General features: G+C 52.8%; 1 protein-coding gene across 1 annotated transcript in view; it reads left to right on the forward strand.

Moving 5' to 3' along the window:
- RTKN (rhotekin) overlaps positions 1-25,170 on the forward strand; it is a gene marked incomplete at its 3' end in the record, with an annotated part of 162,599 nt that overhangs the window by 107,343 nt on the left and 30,086 nt on the right. The window contains exons 5-6 of the mRNA XM_075584412.1: positions 5,846-5,899; positions 17,292-17,409. Coding sequence (XP_075440527.1) covers positions 5,846-5,899; positions 17,292-17,409 — 172 coding nt within the window. The remainder of the gene's footprint in view (positions 1-5,845; positions 5,900-17,291; positions 17,410-25,170) is intronic.

Here is a 25,170-nt window from a genome sequence, read left to right on the forward strand (position 1 = left end):
TGTACCTCCTGTAACTTCCTACATCCAAACGCAGGCACATCTGTACCTCCTGTAACTTCCTACATCCAAACGCAGACACATCTGTACCTCCTGTAACTTCCTACATCCAAACGCAGACACATCGGTACCACTGTAACTTCCTACATCCAAACGCAGACACATCTGTACCTCCTGTAACTTCCTACATCCAAACGCAGACACATCTGTACCACCTGTAACTTCCTACATTCAAACGCAGACACATCTGTACCTCCTGTAACTTCCTACATCCAAACACAGACACATCTGTATCTCCTGTAACTTCCTACATCCAAACGCAGACACATCTGTACCTCCTGTAACTTCCTACATCCAAACGCAGACACATCTGTACCACCTGTAACTTCCTACATTCAAACGCAGACACATCTGTACCTCCTGTAACTTCCTACATCCAAACGCGGACGCATCTGTACCTCCTGCAACTTCCTGCATCCAAACGCAGACACATCTGTACCTCCTGTAACTTCCTACATCCAAACACAGACGCATCTGTACCTCCTGTAACTTCCTACATCCAAACGCAGACACATCTGTACCACCTGTAACTTCCTACATACAAACGCAGACACATCTGTACCTCCTGTAACTTCCTACATCCAAACGCAGACACATCTGTACCTCCTGTAACTTCCTACATCCAAACGCAGACACATCTGTACCTCCTGTAACTTCCTACATCCAAACGCAGACACATCTGTACCTCCTGTAACTTCCTACATCCCAACGCAGTCACATCTGTACCTTCTGTAACTTCCTACATCCAAACGCAGACACATCTGTACCTCCTGTAACTTCCTACATCCAAACGCAGACACATCTGTACCTCCTGTAACTTCCTACATCCAAACGCAGACACATCTGTACCTCCTGTAACTTCCTACATCCAAACGCAGACACGTCTGTACCACCTGTAACTTCCTACATCCAAACGCAGACACATCTGTACCTCCTGTAACTTCCTGCATCCAAACGCAGACACATCTGTACCTCCTGTAACTTCCTACATCCAAACGCAGACACATCTGTACCTCCTGTAACTTCCTGCATCCAAACGCAGACACATCTGTACCACCTGTAACTTCCTACATCCAAACGCAGACACATCTGTACCACCTGTAACTTCCTACATCCAAACGCAGACACATCTGTACCTCCTGTAACTTCCTACATCCAAACGCAGACACATCTGTACCTCCTGTAACTTCCTGCATCCAAACGCAGACACATCTGTACCACCTGTAACTTCCTGCATCCAAACGCAGACACATCTGTACCTCCTGTAACTTCCTACATCCAAACGCAGACACATCTGTACCTCCTGTAACTTCCTACATCCAAACGCAGACACATCTGTACCTCCTGTAACTTCCTGCATCCAAACGCAGACACATCTGTACCTCCTGTAACTTCCTGCATCCAAACGCAGACACATCTGTACCTCCTGTAACTTCCTACATCCAAACGCAGACACATCTGTACCTCCTGTAACTTCCTGCATCCAAACGCAGACACATCTGTACCTCCTGTAACTTCCTGCATCCAAACGCAGACACATCTGTACCTCCTGTAACTTCCTACATCCAAACGCAGACACATCTGTACCTCCTGTAACTTCCAACATCCAAACGCAGACACATCTGTACCTCCTGTAACTTCCTACATCCAAACGCAGACACATCTGTACCTCCTGTAACTTCCTACATCCAAACGCAGACACATCTGTACCTCCTGTAACTCCCTACATCCAAACGCAGACACATCTGTACCTCCTGTAACTTCCTACTGTACATCCAAACGCAGACACATCTGTACCTCCTGTTACTTCCTACATCCAAACGCAGACACGTCTGTACCTCCTGTAACTTCCTACATCCAAACGCAGACACATCTGTACCTCCTGTAACTTCCTGCATCCAAACGCAGACACATCTGTACCTCCTGTAACTTCCTGCATCCAAACGCAGACACATCTGTACCTCCTGTAACTTCCTACATCCAAACGCAGACACATCTGTACCTCCTGTAACTTCCTGCATCCAAACGCAGACACATCTGTACCTCCTGTAACTTCCTGCATCCAAACGCAGACACATCTGTACCTCCTGTAACTTCCTACATCCAAACGCAGACACATCTGTACCTCCTGTAACTTCCAACATCCAAACGCAGACACATCTGTACCTCCTGTAACTTCCTACATCCAAACGCAGACACATCTGTACCTCCTGTAACTTCCTACATCCAAACGCAGACACATCTGTACCTCCTGTAACTCCCTACATCCAAACGCAGACACATCTGTACCTCCTGTAACTTCCTACTGTACATCCAAACGCAGACACATCTGTACCTCCTGTTACTTCCTACATCCAAACGCAGACACGTCTGTACCTCCTGTAACTTCCTACATCCAAACGCAGACACGTCTGTACCTCCTGTAACTTCCTACATCCAAACGCAGACACATCTGTACCTCCTGTAACTTCCCTACATCCAAACGCAGACACATCTGTACCTCCTGTAACTTCCTACATCCAAACGCAGACACATCTGTACCTCCTGTAACTTCCTACATCCAACCGCAGACACATCTGTACCTCCTGTAACTTCCTACATCCAAATGCAGACACATCTGTACCTCCTGTAACTTCCTACATCCAAACGCAGACACATCTGTACCTCCTGTAACTTCCTACATCCAAACGCAGACACATCTGTATCTCCTGTAACTTCCTATATCTACACGCAGACACATCTGTACCTCCTGTAACTTCCTACATCCAAACGCAGACACATCTGTACCTCCTGTAACTTCCTTCATCCAAACGCAGACACATCTGTACCTCCTGTAACTTCCTACATCCAAACGCAGACACATCTGTACCTCCTGTAACTTCCTACATCCAAACGCAGACACATCTGTACCTCCTGTAACTTCCTACATCCAAACGCAGACACATCTGTACCTCCTGTAACTTCCTACATCCAAACGCAGACACATCTGTACCTCCTGTTTCTTCCTACATCCAAACGCAGACACATCTGTACCTCCTGTAACTTCCTACATCCAAACGCAGACACATCTGTACCTCCTGTAACTTCCTACATCCAAACGCAGACACATCTGTACCTCCTGTAACTTCCTACATCCAAACGCAGACACATCTGTACCTCCTTATACGTATACCTCCCTATGCGTACACACCTATTCATAATTATGTACCACAACTGTATGATTCGAAGGCTGTATACTCCTATATGAAAAATTGTATACTGTGCTATAAGGACATTTAGCTACTACCCAATTACCTCAGTCTCAATTATCTAACCCAATTAAGTGCCTCATGCTATAAACAGCGATAAGCTACTTATCGCCAGAAAAAGCCAACAGCGATTCAGTAAACCCCGATAAGCCGGCGATAAGAGCAAAAATCGCTTTTTTTTTGCGTAGAAAAAAAAATCGCCAAACGCGATTAGCCACTTATCGCCAGCTTGTCAAACGCGCTCAATTCCAGTAGCCCTGACCAGCTGATCGCCGCTCTAGAATGGAGATTTCTTCTCCAAGTCGTCCCGCCGCAGGAAGTGGTGAGAAGCTGCCGAAAAAAAGTAATGCCTTTTTCCTGGCTGTGATTGATGCCGGGGGTCTCCGGAGCTGATACCCATTAATACCAGCACCGGAGCCCCCCGGCATGCATCCGAGGCAGGAAAAATGCACTTAAAGGCCACTTCATTACCTTAGCAGCTAACCGCTAAGGCAATGAAGGGGTTAAACACCCGTGTCAGGCTTATTGGGGGTAGCGGGGGAGGGTGAAGGGGGTATTTGGCCCTTGGTGTGTGTTTAGGTCTTGTGGGGGGCTTGCAGGTGGACTTAACCCCTTCCCACCCGGTTAGCCTAAACACCCATGCTTGGAGCTAATACCCCCTTCACTCACCCCCGCTACCCACAATATAAAAAAGTACACACAACAGCCCTACTACCCACCTCCTAGACCCCAATAAACATTACAATATCTAATAAACACGAAGTCATAACCCACCCACCCCCTGTGCTCCCCCCATAAAACCATTATTTATTTTTATATACACAGTATTAATACCACAGCCGATGGGGGTCCTCGGGTGGTCCCCACGGCTGTCCGGGGGTCCTCAGGTAGTCCCCGTGGTTGTCTTTGGGCCTTCGGGTGGTCCCTTGGGGTGTCCGGGGGTCCTCGGGTGCTCCCCGTGGGTATCTGTGGGCCCTTGGGTGGTCCCCGCGAGTGTCCATGGGCCCAACAATGGGTCCCCATGAGTGTCGGGGGTTCCCTGGGTCATACCCCCAGGTGTATGGGGGTCCCTGGGTTGTCCCCACAAGTGTCTGTGGACCCTCGGGTGGTCCCTGTGGGCGTCCAGGGGTCCGCGGGTGGTCCCCGCTGGCCTGCGGTACCATTCTTGTTGTAAAAAATAAGTAAACGTGGCCCACATTTCAATAAATACATCTCCCCCCCCCAAACCCCCCCCCTACAAACCCACAGTACAGTAATGTGCAAAATAACTATTATCCAGATATGGATAATAGATTATTTGCCCATTGTTAAACACAACATTAGCTAGCATAAATAAAGTAAATAAAAATCCTTCTACTGACCCCTGTCATTATGAAGGGCGTCCTCGTCAGCATACTGCAGGGCCATGTCCTCCTTTGCCAGAAAGAATATATAAAAAATACAATCTAATGGCCCCTAAACCCTTAATCACCTCAGTGGTTAACAACCGCTATAGTAATTAAGGTGTTTTCCACTCGGGTGGCCTAACCACCCACCCCGGACCCACTATACCCACCCTGTACCCATTGATTGGCATAGTAGTACATCATACCCATATAATATCGGCATAATAAGCTACAGTAGCAGCCAAGGGTCACCCTAATACAAAAGCCTGACTGTCCAAAATACACAATAATAAAACTTATACAACAAGCACCTTGTGGCAGGACGGCCTGTAGCCGAGGTCAGGGAACAGTCCACACGTGTAGTTTCAGGATAAATGAAAACGTTCAGTGGCTTTATTTCTCCACAGCAACATAACATGCGGGTACACTGTCCCTTTAAGCAAATAAATCCTGCTCCACGTTGGGAGAAAACTGACTAACACAGCAGTCCTAGCTAGCAGGCTGGCTGGCTAAACCAGACCCAAACCGTAAGAGTCTTTTTAAGCAGTCATGCAAACAAATGAAAGAAATCTTACTTTGGCTGCAGTAAGTAGTGTGCTGTATCCTTCTGGCTAGCAGCACATATATCCATGTGCTCTCATCTCAGACAGGCAGCTACTGCTGGTAACAAGATCCTTATTTACCTTGCTGGCTCTCAGGTGTCAGCTTACATCCTGATTAGCTAGCTTCCACCTGAGTTAACCCTTATGAGTGCTGGATGAAGGACTCAGACATATGTTTCCCAGGCATAACTGATAGGGGTTGACTTCACCCTGTCACACACCTAAACTCCCTTGACACATGCTCCTGAGAAAGTCAGGATTAAAATTGCAAAACGCGTTGACATCTGCAGCCATCGAGCTGCTCTGAAGACGCACTGTTCTGAAGCTCTCTGAAGTATCTAATTGCACTTACCCCCAGGTCTCTCCCGCTGGTGTCATCCATTGACTCTTCTCTTTTACCCTTTTTAGATATTGTTTTTATGTAAGTGCACATGTTGTTCCCGACCTATTTCCCCTTTCATAGTAAGTTTTACACTATTACGGGCTCCGTGGGTGCTCCTGTACCCCCCTTCTGAAGAACTTTATTCTACTTGGGTGTTTATCTCGTCCTCAGATCTGCGGATTCCTCTCATGTGGAAGGACAGCGAATATTTCAAGAATAAAGGAGGTGACTTTAATTACTGCATCCAATATTCAGATCCGCTAGGTCTGCACGGACTAAGCCCCCTCTCCCTCCACACGTCTGTCTCTCTCCCTCCATCCGCCTGTCTCTCTCCACCCATATGTCTCTCTCTCCCTCCTTCTGTCTGTCTCTCCCTCCCTCCACATGTCTGTCTCTCTCTCCCTCCATCAGCCTGTCTCTCTCCACCCATATGTCTCTCTCTCCCTCCTTCTGTCTGTCTCTCCCTCCTTCTGTCTGTCTCTCCCTCCTTCTGTCTGTCTCTCCCTCTCCCTCCACCCATCTGTCTCTCTCCCTCCATCCGTCTGTCTCTCTCTCTCCCTCCATCCGTCTGTCTCTCTCTCTCCCTCCATCAGCCTGTCTCTCTCCCTCCATCCGTCTGTCTCTCTCTCTCTCTCTCCATCCATCCGTCTGTCTCTCTCTCTCCCTCCATCCGTCTGTCTCTCTCTCTCCCTGCATCAGCCTGTCTCTCTCTCTCCCTCCATCAGCCTGTCTCTCCCTCTCCCTCCATCAGCCTGTCTCTCTCTCTCCCTCCACCCATCTGTCTCTATCCTTCCATCCGTCTGTCTCTCTCCACCCATATGTCTCCCTCTCCCTCCTTCTGTCTGTCTCTCCCTCCCTCCTTCTGTCTGTCTCTCCCTCTCCCTCCATCAGCCTGTCTCTCTCTCTCCACACGTCTGTCTCTCTCCACCCATCTGTCTCTCTCTCCCTCCGTCTGTCTCTCTCTCCCCCTCCACCCGTCTGTCTCTCTCTCCCCCTCCCTCCGTCTCTCTCTCTTTTATCCGCTCCTGTTTGGCAGAGCCCTCTGTCTCTGTGTCTCGGTTCTGATCCGCTCCTGTTTGGCAGAGCCCTCTGTCTCTGTGTGTTTGGGTTCTGATCCGCTCCTGTTTGGCAGAGCCCTCTGTCTCTGTGTCTGGGTTCTGATCCGCTCCTGTTTGGCAGAGCGCTCTGTCTCTGTGTGTCTGGGTTCTGATCCGCTCCTGTTTGGCAGAGCGCTCTGTCTCTGTGTGTCTGGGTTCTGATCCGCTCCTGTTTGGCAGAGCGCTCTGTCTGTGTGTCTGGGTTCTGATCCGCTCCTGTTTTGCAGAGCGCTCTGTCTCTGTGTGTCTGGGTTCTGATCCGCTCCTGTTTGGCAGAGCGCTCTGTCTCTGTGTGTCTGGGTTCTGATCCGCTCATGTTTGGCAGAGCGCTCTGTCTCTGTATGTCTGGGATCTGATCCGCTCCTGTTTTGCAGAGCCCTCTGTCTGTGTCTGGGTTCTGATCCGCTCCTGTTTGGCAGAGCGCTCTGTCTCTGTGTGTCTGGGTTCTGATCCGCTCCTGTTTGGCAGAGCCCTCTGTCTCTGTGTCTGGGTTCTGATCCTCTCCTGTTTGGCAGAGCGCTCTCAGTGTGTCTGGGTTCTGATCCGCTCCTGTTTGGCAGAGCGCTCTGTGTGTCTGGGTTCTGATCCGCTCCTGTTTGGCAGAGCGCTCTGTGTGTCTGGGTTCTGATCCGCTCCTGTTTGGCAGAGTGCTCTGTCTCTGTGTGTCTGGGTTCTGATCCGCTCCTGTTTTGCAGAGCGCTCTGTCTGTGTGTCTGGGTTCTGATCCGCTCCTGTTTGGCAGAGCGCTCCGTCTGTGTGTCTGGGTTCTGATCCGCTCCTGTTTGGCAGAGCGCTCTGTCTCTGTGTGTCTGGGTTCTGATCCGCTCCTGTTTTGCAGAGCGCTCTGTCTCAGCGTGTCTGGGTTCTGATCCGCTCCTGTTTTGCAGAGCGCTCTGTCTCTGTGTCTGGGTTCTGATCTGCTCCTGTTTGGCAGAGCGCTCTGTCTGTGTGTCTGGGTTCTGATCCGCTCCTGTTTTGCAGAGCGCTCTGTCTCTGTGTGTCTGGGTTCTGATCCGCTCCTGTTTGGCAGAGCGCTCTGTCTCTGTGTGTCTGGGTTCTGATCCGCTCATGTTTGGCAGAGCGCTCTGTCTCTGTATGTCTGGGATCTGATCCGCTCCTGTTTTGCAGAGCCCTCTGTCTGTGTCTGGGTTCTGATCCGCTCCTGTTTGGCAGAGCGCTCTGTCTCTGTGTGTCTGGGTTCTGATCCGCTCCTGTTTGGCAGAGCGCTCTGTCTCTGTGTCTGGGTTCTGATCCGCTCCTGTTTGGCAGAGCGCTCTGTCTCTGTGTGTCTGGGTTCTGATCCGCTCCTGTTTGGCAGAGCCCTCTGTCTCTGTGTCTGGGTTCTGATCCTCTCCTGTTTGGCAGAGCGCTCTCAGTGTGTCTGGGTTCTGATCCGCTCCTGTTTGGCAGAGCGCTCTGTGTGTCTGGGTTCTGATCCGCTCCTGTTTGGCAGAGCGCTCTGTGTGTCTGGGTTCTGATCCGCTCCTGTTTGGCAGAGTGCTCTGTCTCTGTGTGTCTGGGTTCTGATCCGCTCCTGTTTTGCAGAGCGCTCTGTCTGTGTGTCTGGGTTCTGATCCGCTCCTGTTTGGCAGAGCCCTCTGTCTGTGTGTCTGGGTTCTGATCCGCTCCTGTTTGGCAGAGCGCTCCGTCTGTGTGTCTGGGTTCTGATCCGCTCCTGTTTGGCAGAGCGCTCTGTCTCTGTGTGTCTGGGTTCTGATCCGCTCCTGTTTTGCAGAGCGCTCTGTCTCAGCGTGTCTGGGTTCTGATCCGCTCCTGTTTGGCAGAGCGCTCTGTCTCTGTGTGTCTGGGTTCTGATCCGCTCCTGTTTTGCAGAGCGCTCTGTCTCAGCGTGTCTGGGTTCTGATCCGCTCCTGTTTTGCAGAGCGCTCTGTCTCTGTGTGTCTGGGTTCTGATCCGCTCCTGTTTGGCAGAGCGCTCTGTCTCTGTGTGTCTGCGTTCTGATCCGCTCCTGTTTGGCAGAGCGCTCTGTCTCTGTGTGTCTGGGTTCTGATCCGCTCCTGTTTGGCAGAGCACTCTATCTCTGTGTCTGCGTTCTGATCCGCTCCTGTTTGGCAGAGCGCTCTGTCTGTGTGTCTGGGTTCTGATCCGCTCCTGTTTTGCAGTACGCTCTGTCTCTGTGTGTCTGGGTTCTGATCCGCTCCTGTTTGGCAGAGCGCTCTGTCTCTGTGTGTCTGGGTTCTGATCCGCTCCTGTTTGGCAGAGCGCTCTGTCTCTGTGTGTCTGGGTTCTGATCCGCTCCTGTTTGGCAGAGCCCTCTGTCTGTGTGTCTGGGTTCTGATCCGCTCCTGTTTGGCAGAGCGCTCTGTCTGTGTGTCTGGGTTCTGATCCGCTCCTGTTTGGCAGAGCGCTCTGTCTCTGTGTGTCTGGGTTCTGATCCGCTCCTGTTTGGCAGAGCCCTCTGTCTGTGTGTCTGGGTTCTGATCCGCTCCTGTTTGGCAGAGCGCTCTGTCTCTGTGTCTGGGTTCTGATCCGCGCCTGTTTGGCAGAGCGCTCTGTCTGTGTGTGTCTGGGTTCTGATCCGCTCCTGTTTTGCAGAGCCCTCTGTCTGTGTCTGGGTTCTGATCCACTCCTGTTTGGCAGAGCGCTCTGTCTCTGTGTGTCTGGGTTCTGATCCGCTCCTGTTTGGCAGAGCCCTCTGTCTCTGTGTGTCTGGGTTCTGATCCGCTCCTGTTTGGCAGAGCGCTCTGTCTCTGTGTGTCTGGGTTCTGATCCGCTCCTGTTTGGCAGAGCCCTCTGTCTCTGTGTCTGGGTTCTGATCCGCTCCTGTTTGGCAGAGCGCTCTGTCTCTGTGTGTCTGGGTTCTGATCCGCTCCTGTTTGGCAGAGCGCTCTCAGTGTGTCTGGGTTCTGATCCGCTCCTGTTTGGCAGAGCGCTCTGTCTCTGTGTGTCTGGGTTCTGATCCGCTCCTGTTTTGCAGAGCGCTCTGTCTCTGTGTCTGGGTTCTGATCCGCTCCTGTTTGGCAGAGCGCTCTCAGTGTGTCTGGGTTCTGATCCGCTCCTGTTTGGCAGAGCGCTCTGTCTCTGTGTGTCTGGGTTCTGATCCGCTCCTGTTTGGCAGAGCGCTCTGTCTCTGTGTGTCTGGGTTCTGATCCGCTCCTGTTTGGCAGAGCACTCTATCTCTGTGTCTGCGTTCTGATCCGCTCCTGTTTGGCAGAGCGCTCTGTCTGTGTGTCTGGGTTCTGATCCGCTCCTGTTTTGCAGTACGCTCTGTCTCTGTGTGTCTGGGTTCTGATCCGCTCCTGTTTGGCAGAGCGCTCTGTCTCTGTGTGTCTGGGTTCTGATCCGCTCCTGTTTGGCAGAGCGCTCTGTCTCTGTGTGTCTGGGTTCTGATCCGCTCCTGTTTGGCAGAGCCCTCTGTCTGTGTGTCTGGGTTCTGATCCGCTCCTGTTTGGCAGAGCGCTCTGTCTGTGTGTCTGGGTTCTGATCCGCTCCTGTTTGGCAGAGCGCTCTGTCTCTGTGTGTCTGGGTTCTGATCCGCTCCTGTTTGGCAGAGCCCTCTGTCTGTGTGTCTGGGTTCTGATCCGCTCCTGTTTGGCAGAGCGCTCTGTCTCTGTGTCTGGGTTCTGATCCGCGCCTGTTTGGCAGAGCGCTCTGTCTGTGTGTGTCTGGGTTCTGATCCGCTCCTGTTTTGCAGAGCCCTCTGTCTGTGTCTGGGTTCTGATCCACTCCTGTTTGGCAGAGCGCTCTGTCTCTGTGTGTCTGGGTTCTGATCCGCTCCTGTTTGGCAGAGCCCTCTGTCTCTGTGTGTCTGGGTTCTGATCCGCTCCTGTTTGGCAGAGCGCTCTGTCTCTGTGTGTCTGGGTTCTGATCCGCTCCTGTTTGGCAGAGCCCTCTGTCTCTGTGTCTGGGTTCTGATCCGCTCCTGTTTGGCAGAGCGCTCTGTCTCTGTGTGTCTGGGTTCTGATCCGCTCCTGTTTGGCAGAGCGCTCTCAGTGTGTCTGGGTTCTGATCCGCTCCTGTTTGGCAGAGCGCTCTGTCTCTGTGTGTCTGGGTTCTGATCCGCTCCTGTTTTGCAGAGCGCTCTGTCTCTGTGTCTGGGTTCTGATCCGCTCCTGTTTGGCAGAGCGCTCTCAGTGTGTCTGGGTTCTGATCCGCTCCTGTTTGGCAGAGCGCTCTGTCTCTGTGTGTCTGGGTTCTGATCCGCTCCTGTTTGGCAGAGCGCTCTGTTTCTGTGTGTCTGGGTTCTGATCCGCTCCTGTTTGGCAGAGCGCTCTGTCTCTGTGTGTCTGGGTTCTGATCCACTCCTGTTTGGCAGAGCCCTCTGTCTCTGTGTCTGGGTTCTGATCCGCTCCTGTTTGGCAGAGCGCTCTGTCTCTGTGTCTGGGTTCTGATCCGCTCCTGTTTGGCAGAGCCCTCTGTCTCTGTGTGTCTGGGTTCTGATCCGCTCCTGTTTGGCAGAGCGCTCTGTCTCTGTGTGTCTGGGTTCTGATCCGCTCCTGTTTGGCAGAGCGCTCTGTCTCTGTGTCTGGGTTCTGATCCGCTCCTGTTTGGCAGAGCGCTCTGTCTCTGTGTGTCTGGGTTCTGATCCGCTCCTGTTTGGCAGAGCGCTCTGTCTCTGTGTGTCTGGGTTCTGATCTGCTCCTGTTTGGCAGAGCGCTCTGTCTCTGTGTGTCTGGGTTCTGATCTGCTCCTGTTTGGCAGAGCGCTCTGTCTGTGTGTGTCTGGGTTCTGATCCGCTCCTGTTTGGCAGAGCGCTCTGTCTCTGTGTGTCTTGGTTCTGATCCGCTCCTGTTTGGCAGAGCGCTCTGTCTCTGTGTCTGGGTTCTGATCCGCTCCTGTTTGGCAGAGCGCTCTGTCTGTGTGTGTCTGGGTTCTGATCCGCTCCTGTTTGGCAGAGCGCTCTGTCTCTGTGTCTGGGTTCTGATCCGCTCCTGTTTGGCAGAGCGCTCTCAGTGTGTCTGGGTTCTGATCCGCTCCTGTTTGGCAGAGCGCTCTGTCTCTGTGTGTCTGGGTTCTGATCCGCTCCTGTTTTGCAGAGCGCTCTGTCTCTGTGTCTGGGTTCTGATCCGCTCCTGTTTGGCAGAGCGCTCTCAGTGTGTCTGGGTTCTGATCCGCTCCTGTTTGGCAGAGCGCTCTGTCTCTGTGTGTCTGGGTTCTGATCCGCTCCTGTTTGGCAGAGCGCTCTGTCTCTGTGTGTCTGGGTTCTGATCCGCTCCTGTTTGGCAGAGCGCTTTGTCTCTGTGTCTGGGTTCTGATCCGCTCCTGTTTGGCAGAGCGCTTTGTCTCTGTGTCTGGGTTCTGATCCGCTCCTGTTTGGCAGAGCGCTCTGTCTCTGTGTGTCTGGGTTCTGATCCGCTCCTGTTTGGCAGAGCGCTCTGTTTCTGTGTGTCTGGGTTCTGATCCGCTCCTGTTTGGCAGAGCGCTCTGTCTCTGTGTGTCTGGGTTCTGATCCACTCCTGTTTGGCAGAGCCCTCTGTCTCTGTGTCTGGGTTCTGATCCGCTCCTGTTTGGCAGAGCGCTCTGTCTCTGTGTCTGGGTTCTGATCCGCTCCTGTTTGGCAGAGCCCTCTGTCTCTGTGTGTCTGGGTTCTGATCCGCTCCTGTTTGGCAGAGCGCTCTGTCTCTGTGTGTCTGGGTTCTGATCCGCTCCTGTTTGGCAGAGCGCTCTGTCTCTGTGTCTGGGTTCTGATCCGCTCCTGTTTGGCAGAGCGCTCTGTCTCTGTGTGTCTGGGTTCTGATCCGCTCCTGTTTGGCAGAGCGCTCTGTCTCTGTGTCTGCGTTCTGATCCGCTCCTGTTTGGCAGAGCGCTCTGTCTGTGTGTCTGGGTTCTGATCCGCTCCTGTTTTGCAGTACGCTCTGTCTCTGTGTGTCTGGGTTCTGATCCGCTCCTGTTTGGCAGAGCGCTCTGTCTCTGTGTGTCTGGGTTCTGATCCGCTCCTGTTTGGCAGAGCGCTCTGTCTCTGTGTGTCTGGGTTCTGATCCGCTCCTGTTTGGCAGAGCCCTCTGTCTGTGTGTCTGGGTTCTGATCCGCTCCTGTTTGGCAGAGCGCTCTGTCTGTGTGTCTGGGTTCTGATCCGCTCCTGTTTGGCAGAGCGCTCTGTCTCTGTGTGTCTGGGTTCTGATCCGCTCCTGTTTGGCAGAGCCCTCTGTCTGTGTGTCTGGGTTCTGATCCGCTCCTGTTTGGCAGAGCGCTCTGTCTCTGTGTCTGGGTTCTGATCCGCGCCTGTTTGGCAGAGCGCTCTGTCTGTGTGTGTCTGGGTTCTGATCCGCTCCTGTTTTGCAGAGCCCTCTGTCTGTGTCTGGGTTCTGATCCACTCCTGTTTGGCAGAGCGCTCTGTCTCTGTGTGTCTGGGTTCTGATCCGCTCCTGTTTGGCAGAGCCCTCTGTCTCTGTGTGTCTGGGTTCTGATCCGCTCCTGTTTGGCAGAGCGCTCTGTCTCTGTGTGTCTGGGTTCTGATCCGCTCCTGTTTGGCAGAGCCCTCTGTCTCTGTGTCTGGGTTCTGATCCGCTCCTGTTTGGCAGAGCGCTCTGTCTCTGTGTGTCTGGGTTCTGATCCGCTCCTGTTTGGCAGAGCGCTCTCAGTGTGTCTGGGTTCTGATCCGCTCCTGTTTGGCAGAGCGCTCTGTCTCTGTGTGTCTGGGTTCTGATCCGCTCCTGTTTTGCAGAGCGCTCTGTCTCTGTGTCTGGGTTCTGATCCGCTCCTGTTTGGCAGAGCGCTCTCAGTGTGTCTGGGTTCTGATCCGCTCCTGTTTGGCAGAGCGCTCTGTCTCTGTGTGTCTGGGTTCTGATCCGCTCCTGTTTGGCAGAGCGCTCTGTTTCTGTGTGTCTGGGTTCTGATCCGCTCCTGTTTGGCAGAGCGCTCTGTCTCTGTGTGTCTGGGTTCTGATCCACTCCTGTTTGGCAGAGCCCTCTGTCTCTGTGTCTGGGTTCTGATCCGCTCCTGTTTGGCAGAGCGCTCTGTCTCTGTGTCTGGGTTCTGATCCGCTCCTGTTTGGCAGAGCCCTCTGTCTCTGTGTGTCTGGGTTCTGATCCGCTCCTGTTTGGCAGAGCGCTCTGTCTCTGTGTGTCTGGGTTCTGATCCGCTCCTGTTTGGCAGAGCGCTCTGTCTCTGTGTCTGGGTTCTGATCCGCTCCTGTTTGGCAGAGCGCTCTGTCTCTGTGTGTCTGGGTTCTGATCCGCTCCTGTTTGGCAGAGCGCTCTGTCTCTGTGTGTCTGGGTTCTGATCTGCTCCTGTTTGGCAGAGCGCTCTGTCTCTGTGTGTCTGGGTTCTGATCTGCTCCTGTTTGGCAGAGCGCTCTGTCTGTGTGTGTCTGGGTTCTGATCCGCTCCTGTTTGGCAGAGCGCTCTGTCTCTGTGTGTCTTGGTTCTGATCCGCTCCTGTTTGGCAGAGCGCTCTGTCTCTGTGTCTGGGTTCTGATCCGCTCCTGTTTGGCAGAGCGCTCTGTCTGTGTGTGTCTGGGTTCTGATCCGCTCCTGTTTGGCAGAGCGCTCTGTCTCTGTGTCTGGGTTCTGATCCGCTCCTGTTTGGCAGAGCGCTCTCAGTGTGTCTGGGTTCTGATCCGCTCCTGTTTGGCAGAGCGCTCTGTCTCTGTGTGTCTGGGTTCTGATCCGCTCCTGTTTTGCAGAGCGCTCTGTCTCTGTGTCTGGGTTCTGATCCGCTCCTGTTTGGCAGAGCGCTCTCAGTGTGTCTGGGTTCTGATCCGCTCCTGTTTGGCAGAGCGCTCTGTCTCTGTGTGTCTGGGTTCTGATCCGCTCCTGTTTGGCAGAGCGCTCTGTCTCTGTGTGTCTGGGTTCTGATCCGCTCCTGTTTGGCAGAGCGCTTTGTCTCTGTGTCTGGGTTCTGATCCGCTCCTGTTTGGCAGAGCGCTTTGTCTCTGTGTCTGGGTTCTGATCCGCTCCTGTTTGGCAGAGCGCTCTGTCTCTGTGTGTCTGGGTTCTGATCCGCTCCTGTTTGGCAGAGCGCTCTGTTTCTGTGTGTCTGGGTTCTGATCCGCTCCTGTTTGGCAGAGCGCTCTGTCTCTGTGTGTCTGGGTTCTGATCCACTCCTGTTTGGCAGAGCCCTCTGTCTCTGTGTCTGGGTTCTGATCCGCTCCTGTTTGGCAGAGCGCTCTGTCTCTGTGTCTGGGTTCTGATCCGCTCCTGTTTGGCAGAGCCCTCTGTCTCTGTGTGTCTGGGTTCTGATCCGCTCCTGTTTGGCAGAGCGCTCTGTCTCTGTGTGTCTGGGTTCTGATCCGCTCCTGTTTGGCAGAGCGCTCTGTCTCTGTGTCTGGGTTCTGATCCGCTCCTGTTTGGCAGAGCGCTCTGTCTCTGTGTGTCTGGGTTCTGATCCGCTCCTGTTTGGCAGAGCGCTCTGTCTCTGTGTGTCTGGGTTCTGATCTGCTCCTGTTTGGCAGAGCGCTCTGTCTCTGTGTGTCTGGGTTCTGATCTGCTCCTGTTTGGCAGAGCGCTCTGTCTGTGTGTGTCTGGGTTCTGATCCGCTCCTGTTTGGCAGAGCGCTCTGTCTCTGTGTGTCTTGGTTCTGATCCGCTCCTGTTTGGCAGAGCGCTCTCAGTGTGTCTGGGTTCTGATCCGCTCCTGTTTGGCAGAGCGCTCTGTCTCTGTGTGTCTGGGTTCTGATCCGCTCCTGTTTTGCAGAGCGCTCTGTCTCTGTGTCTGGGTTCTGATCCGCTCCTGTTTGGCAGAGCGCTCTCAGTGTGTCTGGGTTCTGATCCGCTCCTGTTTGGCAGAGCGCTCTGTCTCTGTGTGTCTGGGTTCTGATCCGCTCCTGTTTGGCAGAGCGCTCTGTCTCTGTGTGTCTGGGTTCTGATCCGCTCCTGTTTGGCAGAGCGCTCTGTCTCTGTGTGTCTGGGTTCTGATCCACTCCTGTTTGGCAGAGCCCTCTGTCTCTGTGTCTGGGTTCTGATCCGCTCCTGTTTGGCAGAGCGCTCTGTCTCTGTGTCTGGGTTCTGATCCGCTCCTGTTTGGCAGAGCCCTCTGTCTCTGTGTGTCTGGGTTCTGATCCGCTCCTGTTTGACAGAGCGCTCTGTCTCTGTGTGTCTGGGTTCTGATCCGCTCCTGTTTGGCAGAGCGCTCTGTCTCTGTGTCTGGGTTCTGATCCGCTCCTGTTTGGCAGAGCGCTCTGTCTCTGTGTGTCTGGGTTCTGATCCGCTCCTGTTTGGCAGAGCGCTCTGTCTCTGTGTGTCTGGGTTCTGATCTGCTCCTGTTTGGCAGAGCGCTCTGTCTCTGTGTGTCTGGGTTCTGATCTGCTCCTGTTTGGCAGAGCGCTCTGTCTGTGTGTGTCTGGGTTCTGATCCGCTCCTGTTTGGCAGAGCGCTCTGTCTCTGTGTGTCTTGGTTCTGATCCGCTCCTGTTTGGCAGAGCGCTCTGTCTCTGTGTCTGGGTTCTGATCCGCTCCTGTTTGGCAGAGCGCTCTGTCTGTGTGTGTCTGGGTTCTGATCCGCTCCTGTTTGGCAGAGCGCTCTGTCTCTGTGTCTGGGTTCTGATCCGCTCCTGTTTGGTAGAGCGCTCTGCCTCTGTGTGTCTTGGTTCTGATCCGCTCCTGTTTGGCAGAGCGCTCTGTCTGTGTGTGTCTGGGTTGTGATCCGCTCCTGTTTGGCAGAGCGCTTTGTCTCTGTGTCTGGGTTCTGATCCGCTCCTGTTTTGCAGAGCGCTCTGTCTGTGTGTGTCTGGGTTCTGATCCGCTCCTGTTTGGCAGAGCGCTCTGTCTCTGTGTGTCTGGGTTCTGATCCGCTCCTGTTTGGCAGAGCCCTCTGTCTCTGTGTCTGGGTTCTGATCCGCTCCTGTTTGGCAGAGCGCTCTGTCTCAGCGTGTCTGGGTTCTGATCCACTCCTGTTTGGCAGAGCGCTCTGTCTCTGTGTCTGGGTTCTGATCCGCTCCTGTTTGGCAGAGCGCTCTGTCTCTGTGTGTCTGGGTTCTGATCCGCTCCTGTTTGGCAGAGCACTCTGTCTCTGTGTCTGGGTTCTGATCCGCTCCTGTTTTGCAGAGCGCTCTGTCTCAGCGTGTCTGGGTTCTGATCCGCTCCTGTTTTGCAGAGCACTCTGTCTCTGTGTCTGGGTTCTGATCCGCTCCTGTTTGGCAGAGCGCTCTGTCTCTGTGTCTGGGTTCTGATCCGCTCCTGTTTGGCAGAGCGGTCTGTCTCAGCGTGTCTGGGTTCTGATCCGCTCCTGTTTTGCAGAGCGCTCTGTCTCTGTGTCTGGGTTCTGATCCGCTCCTGTTTTGCAGAGCGCTCTGTCTCCTTGTCTGGGTTCTGATCCGCTCCTGTTTGGCAGAGCGCTCTGTCTCAGCGTGTCTGGGTTCTGATCCGCTCCTGTTTGGCAGAGCGCTCTGTCTCTGTGTCTGGGTTCTGATCCGCTCCTGTTTTGCAGAGCGCTCTGTCTCAGCGTGTCTGGGTTCTGATCCGCTCCTGTTTGGCAGAGCGCTCTGTCTCAGCGTGTCTGGGTTCTGATCCGCTCCTGTTTGGCAGAGCGCTCTGTCTCTGTGTGTCTGGGTTCTGATCCGCTCCTGTTTGGCAGAGCGCTCTGTCTCTGTGGTTCTGGGTTCTGATCCGCTCCTGTTTTGCAGAGCGCCATCGCTGCGCAGTGTTCTGCGCTCTGCTGCTCCGCGGGGAGGTTTTTGACACAGAGATGGTTTTCGTGGATCGGACGTCCACGGATATCTGCTTCGAGAACGGGATTGTGTTGTGAGTATCGCCCTCTCGCCCTCTCGCCCTCTCGCCCTCTCGCCTCACAGCAGAGGTTGTGTCCGGGCCCCTCTCAGTGTAACTGGCCCCTGGGATAGATCCCATCCCGGAACCTCGGCCCCCGGGGGCCGATCGCTGCTCACAAAACTACAAACATGGCCCTGCGGCCATATTGTTTACCCAGTTCAACTGGTGGACCATGGCTCTCCGACCCTGGGGGGTTCCTGGGCGTCGGGGGACCCCCAATAACTGTCTGATCACCATGTGAAACCCGCCCCAAGAACGGTACCGTTATTACTGATCTAACGAGCGTTATACCTGCGTGTTATTTAGACATTACTCCCTAGTATTTCAGGCCCATATCCAATAGGCCGGGCTAATGCAGGAGACACCCTAGCAACGCGCTGCGCAGGGCGGGACGAAATAGCATCACTTAGTCAGTATGTCCCTAAATGTATTACACGTACACGTCATTGTCCTCGGGGTGGAGGAGGAGAACTCGCTGATCAGAACACCCCCAGTTATCTGCCGTGTATGGAGTTATGTGTACTTGTGTTAGTTATGTGGTGTGTTACAGCTGTGTACTTGTGTTAGTTATGTGGTGTGTTACAGCTGTGTACTTGTGTTAGTTATGTGGTGTGTTACAGCTGTGTACTTGTGTTAGTTATGTGGTGTGTTACAGCTGTGTACTTGTGTTAGTTATGTGGTGTGTTCCAGCTGTGTACTTGTGTTAGTTATGTGGTGTGTTACAGCTGTGTACTTGTGTTAGTTATGTTGTGTGTTCCAGCTGTGTACTTGTGTTAGTTATGTTGTGTGTTCCAGCTGTGTACTTGTGTTAGTTATGTGGTGTGTTACAGCTGTGTACTTGTGTTAGTTATGTGGTGTGTTACAGCTGTGTACTTGTGTTAGTTATGTTGTGTGTTCCAGCTGTGTACTTGTGTTAGTTATGTGGTGTGTTACAGCTGTGTACTTGTGTTAGTTATGTGGTGTGTTACAGCTGTGTACTTGTGTTAGTTATGTTGTGTGTTCCAGCTGTGTACTTGTGTTAGTTATGTTGTGTGTTCCAGCTGTGTACTTGTGTTAGTTATGTTGTGTGTTCCAGCTGTGTACTTGTGTTAGTTATGTTGTGTGTTCCAGCTGTGTACTTGTGTTAGTTATGTTGTGTGTTCCAGCTGTGTACTTGTGTTAGTTATGTGGTGTGTTACAGCTGTGTAGTTGTGTTAGTTATGTGGTGTGTTACAGCTGTGTACTTGTGTTAGTTATGTTGTGTGTTCCAGCTGTGTACTTGTGTTAGTTATGTTGTGTGTTCCAGCTGTGTACTTGTGTTAGTTATGTTGTGTGTTCCAGCTGTGTACTTGTGTTAGTTATGTTGTGTGTTCCAGCTGTGTACTTGTGTTAGTTATGTTGTGTGTTCCAGCTGTGTACTTGTGTTAGTTATGTGGTGTGTTACAGCTGTGTAGTTGTGTTAGTTATGTTGTGTGTTACAGCTGTGTACTTGTGTTACCGTTGGGTTGTGGACCCCGGGTTCAAGCGGTGCCTGCCGTTATACAGCTGTGCGATAGAGTTGTGTAGTTGTGGTACAGTTGTGCTGTGTGTTACAGTGCCGGTGTGGACCCCGGGATCAAGCGGTGCCTGCCGCTTGACAGCTGTGCGATAGAGTTGTGTAGTTTTGGTACAGTTGTGCTGTGTGTTACAGTGCCGGTGTGGACCCCGGGTTCAAGCGGTGCCTGCCGTTATACAGCTGTGCGATAGAGTTGTGTAGTTTTGGTACAGTTGTGCTGTGTGTTACAGTGCCGGTGTGGACCCCGGGTTCAAGCGGTGCCTGCCGTTATACAGCTGTGCGATAGAGTTGTGCAGTTGTGGTACAGTGTGAGACCCCGAGACAGCGGTTTCTGAGAGTGCTGCCAGCAGTAATGTAGGAGGCGGCAGCAGGGCGGCCTCACCGGGACGGGGGCTGCTCAGCCGAAATGTTGGAGTTCTTGGCACAATAAATGAATGATTATTAGCGAGTCCGTGCGCCCATCTTACTTTCATCTCCATTGCGGAGCTCTGGGGACCTTGGACGCTCCTGTGGATTTTAGCGCCGGCTGATAAGTTGTTTTTTTTGTTCTACACAGTGTGCCCCCATTTTCCCTTGTGTCTGAAGGAGGTAGTAGGGCCAGGTTTGGGAGGAAGTATGAGGAGCTCTGTTTTAGCCATGTTGAGTTTAAGGCGGCGGAGGGCCATCCAGGATGATATAGCAGAGAGACATTCAGAAACTTTGGTCTGTACAGCAGGTGTAAAGTTGGGTGTTGAAAAGTATATTTGTGTGTCGTCAGCATAGAGGTGATATTTAAACCCAAGAGATGTTATTAGGTCCCCTAGAGAGAGTGTATACAGAGAAAAGAGAAGAGGTCCCAGGACAGAGCCCTGGGGTACCCCCACAGAGAGATCAATAGAGGAGGAGGAGGTGTTAGCAGAAGAGACACTGAAAGTACGATGGGAGAGGTAGGATGAGATCCAGGATAGAGCTTTGTTACGAATACCAAGAGTATGGAGAATGTGGAGGAGAAGAGGGTGGTCCACGGTGTCAAATGCTGCAGAGAGGTCGAGTAATATGAGCAGAGTGTAATGACCTCTGTCTTTGGCAGCATGGAGGTCGTCAGTTATTTTAGTGAGGGCTGTTTCGGTGGTGTGAGCAGTGCGGAAGCCAGATTGTAGAGGGTCTAGGAGAGAATAGGTGTTGAGAATATGGAGCAAGCGAGAGAATACAAGACGTTCAAGGAGTTTAGAGGCAAAAGGCAGGAGCGAGACAGGTCGATAGTTAGAAAGACACGTAGGGTCATGCTCGCTGTTTTTGAGTAATGGTATGACTGTTGCATGTTTGAAGGAGGATGGAAAGGTTCCAGAGCAGAGGGAGGAGTTAATGTGTGTGTGATAATAATAATGAGCAGTGCGGAAGATTGTAGAGGGAACACAAGCCGTTCAAGGAGTTTGGAGGCAAAAGGCAGGAGGGAGACAGGTCGATAGTTAGAAAGACAGGTAGTTGTGCAGTTATACAGCTGTGCGATGGAGTTGTGTAGTTGTGTTACCGTTGTGTTGTGTGTTACAGTGCGGGTGTGGACCCCGGGTTCGCGCTGCGGGTGCAGTTATACAGCTGTGCGATGGAGTTGTGTTGTAGTTGTGTTACCGTTGTGTTGTGTGTTACAGTGCGGGTGTGGACCCCGGGTTCGAGCTGCGGGTGCAGTTATACAGCTGTGCGATGGAGTTGTGTAGTTGTGTTACAGTTGTGTTGTGTGTTACAGTGCGGGTGTGGACCCCGGGTTCGCGCTGCGGGTGCAGTTATACAGCTGTGCGATGGAGTTGTGTAGTTGTGTTACAGTTGTGTTGTGTGTTACAGTGCGGGGTGGACCCCGGGTTCGCGCTGCGGGTGCAGTTGTACAGCTGTGCGATGGAGTTGTGTCGTTGTGTTACAGTTGTGTTGTGTGTTACAGTGCGGTTGTGGACCCCGTGTTTGAGCTGCGGGTGCAGTTATACAGCTGTGCGATGGAGTTGTGTAGTTGTGTTACCGTTGTGTTGTGTGCTACAGTGCGGGTGTGGACCCCGGGTTCGCGCTGCGGGTGCAGTTATACAGCTGTGTGATGGAGTTGTGTAGTTGTGTTACCGTTGTTTTGTGTGTTACAGTGCGGGTGTGGACCCCGGGTTCGCGCTGCGGGTACAGTTATACAGCTGTGTGATGGAGTTGTGTAGTTGTGTTACCGTTGTGTTGTGTGTTACAGTGCGGGTGTGGACCCCGGGTTTGCGCTGCGGGTGCAGTTATACAGCTGTGCGATGGAGTTGTGTAGTTGTGTTACCGTTGTGTTGTGTGTTACAGTGCGGGGGGGGGGACCCCGGGTTTGAGCTGCGGGTGCAGTTATACAGCTGTGCGATGGAGTTGTGTAGTTGTGTTACCGTTGTGTTGTGTGTTACAGTGCGGGTGTGGACCCCGGGTTTGCGCTGCGGGTCCAGTTATACAGCTGTGCGATGGAGTTGTGTAGTTGTGTTACCGTTGTGTAGTTGTGTTACCGTTGTGTTGTGTGTTACAGTGCGGGTGTGGACCCCGGGTTCGCGCTGCGGGTGCAGTTGTACAGCTGTGTGATGGAGTTGTGTTGTGTTACCGTTGTGTTGTGTGTTACAGTGCGGGTGTGGACCCCGTGTTCACGCTGCGGGTGCAGTTATACAGCTATGCGATGGAGTTGTGTAGTTGTGTTACAGTTGTGTTGTGTGTTACAATGCGGGTGTGGACCCCGGATTCACGCTGCGGGTGCAGTTATACAGCTGTGCGATGGAGTTGTGTAGTTGTGTTACCGTTGTGTTGTGTGTTACAGTGCGGGTGTGGACCCCGGGTTCGCGCTGCGGGTACAGTTATACAGCTGTGTGATGGAGTTGTGTAGTTGTGTTACCGTTGTGTTGTGTGTTACAGTGCGGGTGTGGACCCCGGGTTTGCGCTGCGGGTGCAGTTATACAGCTGTGTGATGGAGTTGTGTAGTTGTGTTACCGTTGTGTAGTTGTGTTACCGTTGTGTTGTGTGTTACAGTGCGGGGGGGGACCCCGGGTTTGAGCTGCGGGTGCAGTTATACAGCTGTGCGATGGAGTTGTGTAGTTGTGTTACCGTTGTGTTGTGTGTTACAGTGCGGGTGTGGACCCCGGGTTTGCGCTGCGGGTGCAGTTATACAGCTGTGCGATGGAGTTGTGTAGTTGTGTTACCGTTGTGTGTTGTGTGTTACAGTGCGGGTGTGGACCCCGGGTTCGCGCTGCGGGTGCAGTTGTACAGCTGTGTGATGGAGTTGTGTTGTGTTACCGTTGTGTTGTGTGTTACAGTGCGGGTGTGGACCCCGGGTTCGCGCTGCGGGTGCAGTTATACAGCTGTGCGATGGAGTTGTGTAGTTTTGTTACAGTTGTGTTGTGTGTTACAGTGCGGGTGTGGACCCCGGGTTTGAGCTGCGGGTGCAGTTATACAGCTGTGCGATGGAGTTGTTTAGTTGTGTTACCGTTGTGTTGTGTGTTACAGTGCGGGTGTGGACCCCGGGTTCGAGCTGCGGGTGCAGTTATACAGCTGTGCGATGGAGTTGTGTAGTTGTATTACCGTTGTGTTGTGTGTTACAGTTGTGTAGTTGTGTTACCGTTGTGTTGTGTGTTACAGTGCGGGGGTGGACCCCGGGTTCGCGCTGCGGGTGCAGTTGTACAGCTGTGCGATGGAGTTGTGTAGTTGTGTTACAGTTGTGTTGTGTGTTACAGTGCGGGTGTGGACCCCGGGTTCGCGCTGCGGGTGCAGTTGTACAGCTGTGTGATGGAGTTGTGTAATTGTGTTGTGTGTTACAGTGCGGGGGGGACCCCGGTTCGCGCTGCGGGTGCAGTTGTACAGCTGTGCGATGGAGTTGTGTAGTTGTGTTACCGTTGTGTTGTGTGTTACAGTGCGGGTGTGGACCCCGGGTTTGAGCTGCGGGTGCAGTTATACAGCAGTGTGATGGAGTTGTGTAGTTGTGTTACCGTTGTGTAGTTGTGTTCGCGCTGCGGGTGCAGTTGTACAGCTGTGCGATGGAGTTGCGTAGTTGTGTTACCGTTGTGTTGTGTGTTACAGTGCGGGTGTGGACCCCGGGTTCGCGCTGCGGGTGCAGTTATACAGCTGTGCGATGGAGTTGTGTAGTTGTATTACCGTTGTGTTGTGTGTTACAGTTGTGTAGTTGTGTTACAGTTGTGTTGTGTGTTACAGTGCGGGGGTGGACCCCGGGTTCGCGCTGCGGGTGCAGTTGTACAGCTGTGCGATGGAGTTGTGTAGTTGTGTTGTGTGTTACAGTGCGGGGGGGACCCCGGTTCGCGCTGCGGGTGCAGTTGTACAGCTGTGCGATGGAGTTGTGTAGTTGTGTTACCGTTGTGTTGTGTGTTACAGTGCGGGGGTTGCCCCCGGGTTTGAGCTGCGGGTGCAGTTGTACAGCTGTGCGATGGAGTTGTGTAGTTGTGTTGTGTGTTACAGTGCGGGTGTGGACCCCGGGTTTGCGCTGCCGGTGCAGTTGTACAGCTGTGCGATGGAGTTGTGTAGTTGTGTTATCGTTGTGTATTTGTGTTACAGTTGTGTAGTTGTGTTACCGTTGTGTTGTGTGTTACAGTGCGGGTGTGGCCCCCGGGTTTGCGCTGCCGGTGCAGTTGTACAGCTGTGCGATGGAGTTGTGTAGTTGTGTTATCGTTGTGTATTTGTGTTACAGTTGTGTAGTTGTGTTACCGTTGTGTTGTGTGTTACAGTGCGGGTGTGGACCCCGGGTTTGCGCTGCGGGTGCAGTTGTACAGCTGTGCGATGGAGTTGCGTAGTTGTGTTACCGTTGTGTTGTGTGTTACAGTGCGGGTGTGGACCCCGGGTTCGCGCTGCGGGTGCAGTTATACAGCTGTGCGATGGAGTTGTGTAGTTGTATTACCGTTGTGTTGTGTGTTACAGTTGTGTAGTTGTGTTACAGTTGTGTTGTGTGTTACAGTGCGGGGGTGGACCCCGGGTTCGCGCTGCGGGTGCAGTTGTACAGCTGTGCGATGGAGTTGTGTAGTTGTGTTGTGTGTTACAGTGCGGGGGGGACCCCGGTTCGCGCTGCGGGTGCAGTTGTACAGCTGTGCGATGGAGTTGTGTAGTTGTGTTACCGTTGTGTTGTGTGTTACAGTGCGGGGGTTGCCCCCGGGTTTGAGCTGCGGGTGCAGTTGTACAGCTGTGCGATGGAGTTGTGTAGTTGTGTTGTGTGTTACAGTGCGGGTGTGGACCCCGGGTTTGCGCTGCCGGTGCAGTTGTACAGCTGTGCGATGGAGTTGTGTAGTTGTGTTATCGTTGTGTATTTGTGTTACAGTTGTGTAGTTGTGTTACCGTTGTGTTGTGTGTTACAGTGCGGGTGTGGCCCCCGGGTTTGCGCTGCCGGTGCAGTTGTACAGCTGTGCGATGGAGTTGTGTAGTTGTGTTATCGTTGTGTATTTGTGTTACAGTTGTGTAGTTGTGTTACCGTTGTGTTGTGTGTTACAGTGCGGGTGTGGACCCCGGGTTTGCGCTGCGGGTGCAGTTATACAGCTGTGTGATGGAGTTGTGTAGTTGTGTTACCGTTGTGTAGTTGTGTTACCGTTGTGTAGTTGTGTTACCGTTGTGTTGTGTGTTACAGTGCGGGTGTGGCCCCCGGGTTTGCGCTGCGGGTGCAGTTGTACAGCTGTGCGATGGAGTTGTGTAGTTGTGTTATCGTTGTGTATTTGTGTTACAGTTGTGTAGTTGTGTTACCGTTGTGTTGTGTATTACAGTGCGGGTGTGGACCCCGGGTTTGCGCTGCGGGTGCAGTTATACAGCTGTGTGATGGAGTTGTGTAGTTGTGTTACCGTTGTGTAGTTGTGTTACAGTTGTGTAGTTGTGTTACCGTTGTGTTGTGTGTTACAGTGCGGGGGTGGACCCCGGGTTCGCGCTGCGGGTGCAGTTGTACAGCTGTACGATGGAGTTGTGTAGTTGTGTTACCGTTGTGTTGTGTGTTACAGTGCGGGGGTGGACCCCGGGTTCGCCCTGCGGGTGCAGTTGTACAGCTGTGCGATGGAGTTGTGTAGTTGTGTTACCGTTGTGTATTTGTGTTACAGTTGTGTAGTTGTGTTACCGTTGTATTGTGTGTTACAGTGTGGGGGTGGACCCCGGGTTCGCGCTGCGGGTGCAGTTGTACAGCTGTGCGATGGAGTTGTGTAGTTGTGTTACCGTTGTGTAGTTGTGTTACAGTTGTGTAGTTGTGTTACCGTTGTGTT

This window comes from Ascaphus truei, unplaced genomic scaffold (genome assembly GCF_040206685.1).
Source record: "Ascaphus truei isolate aAscTru1 unplaced genomic scaffold, aAscTru1.hap1 HAP1_SCAFFOLD_583, whole genome shotgun sequence".
NCBI classification, from domain to species: Eukaryota; Metazoa; Chordata; class Amphibia; order Anura; family Ascaphidae; genus Ascaphus; species Ascaphus truei.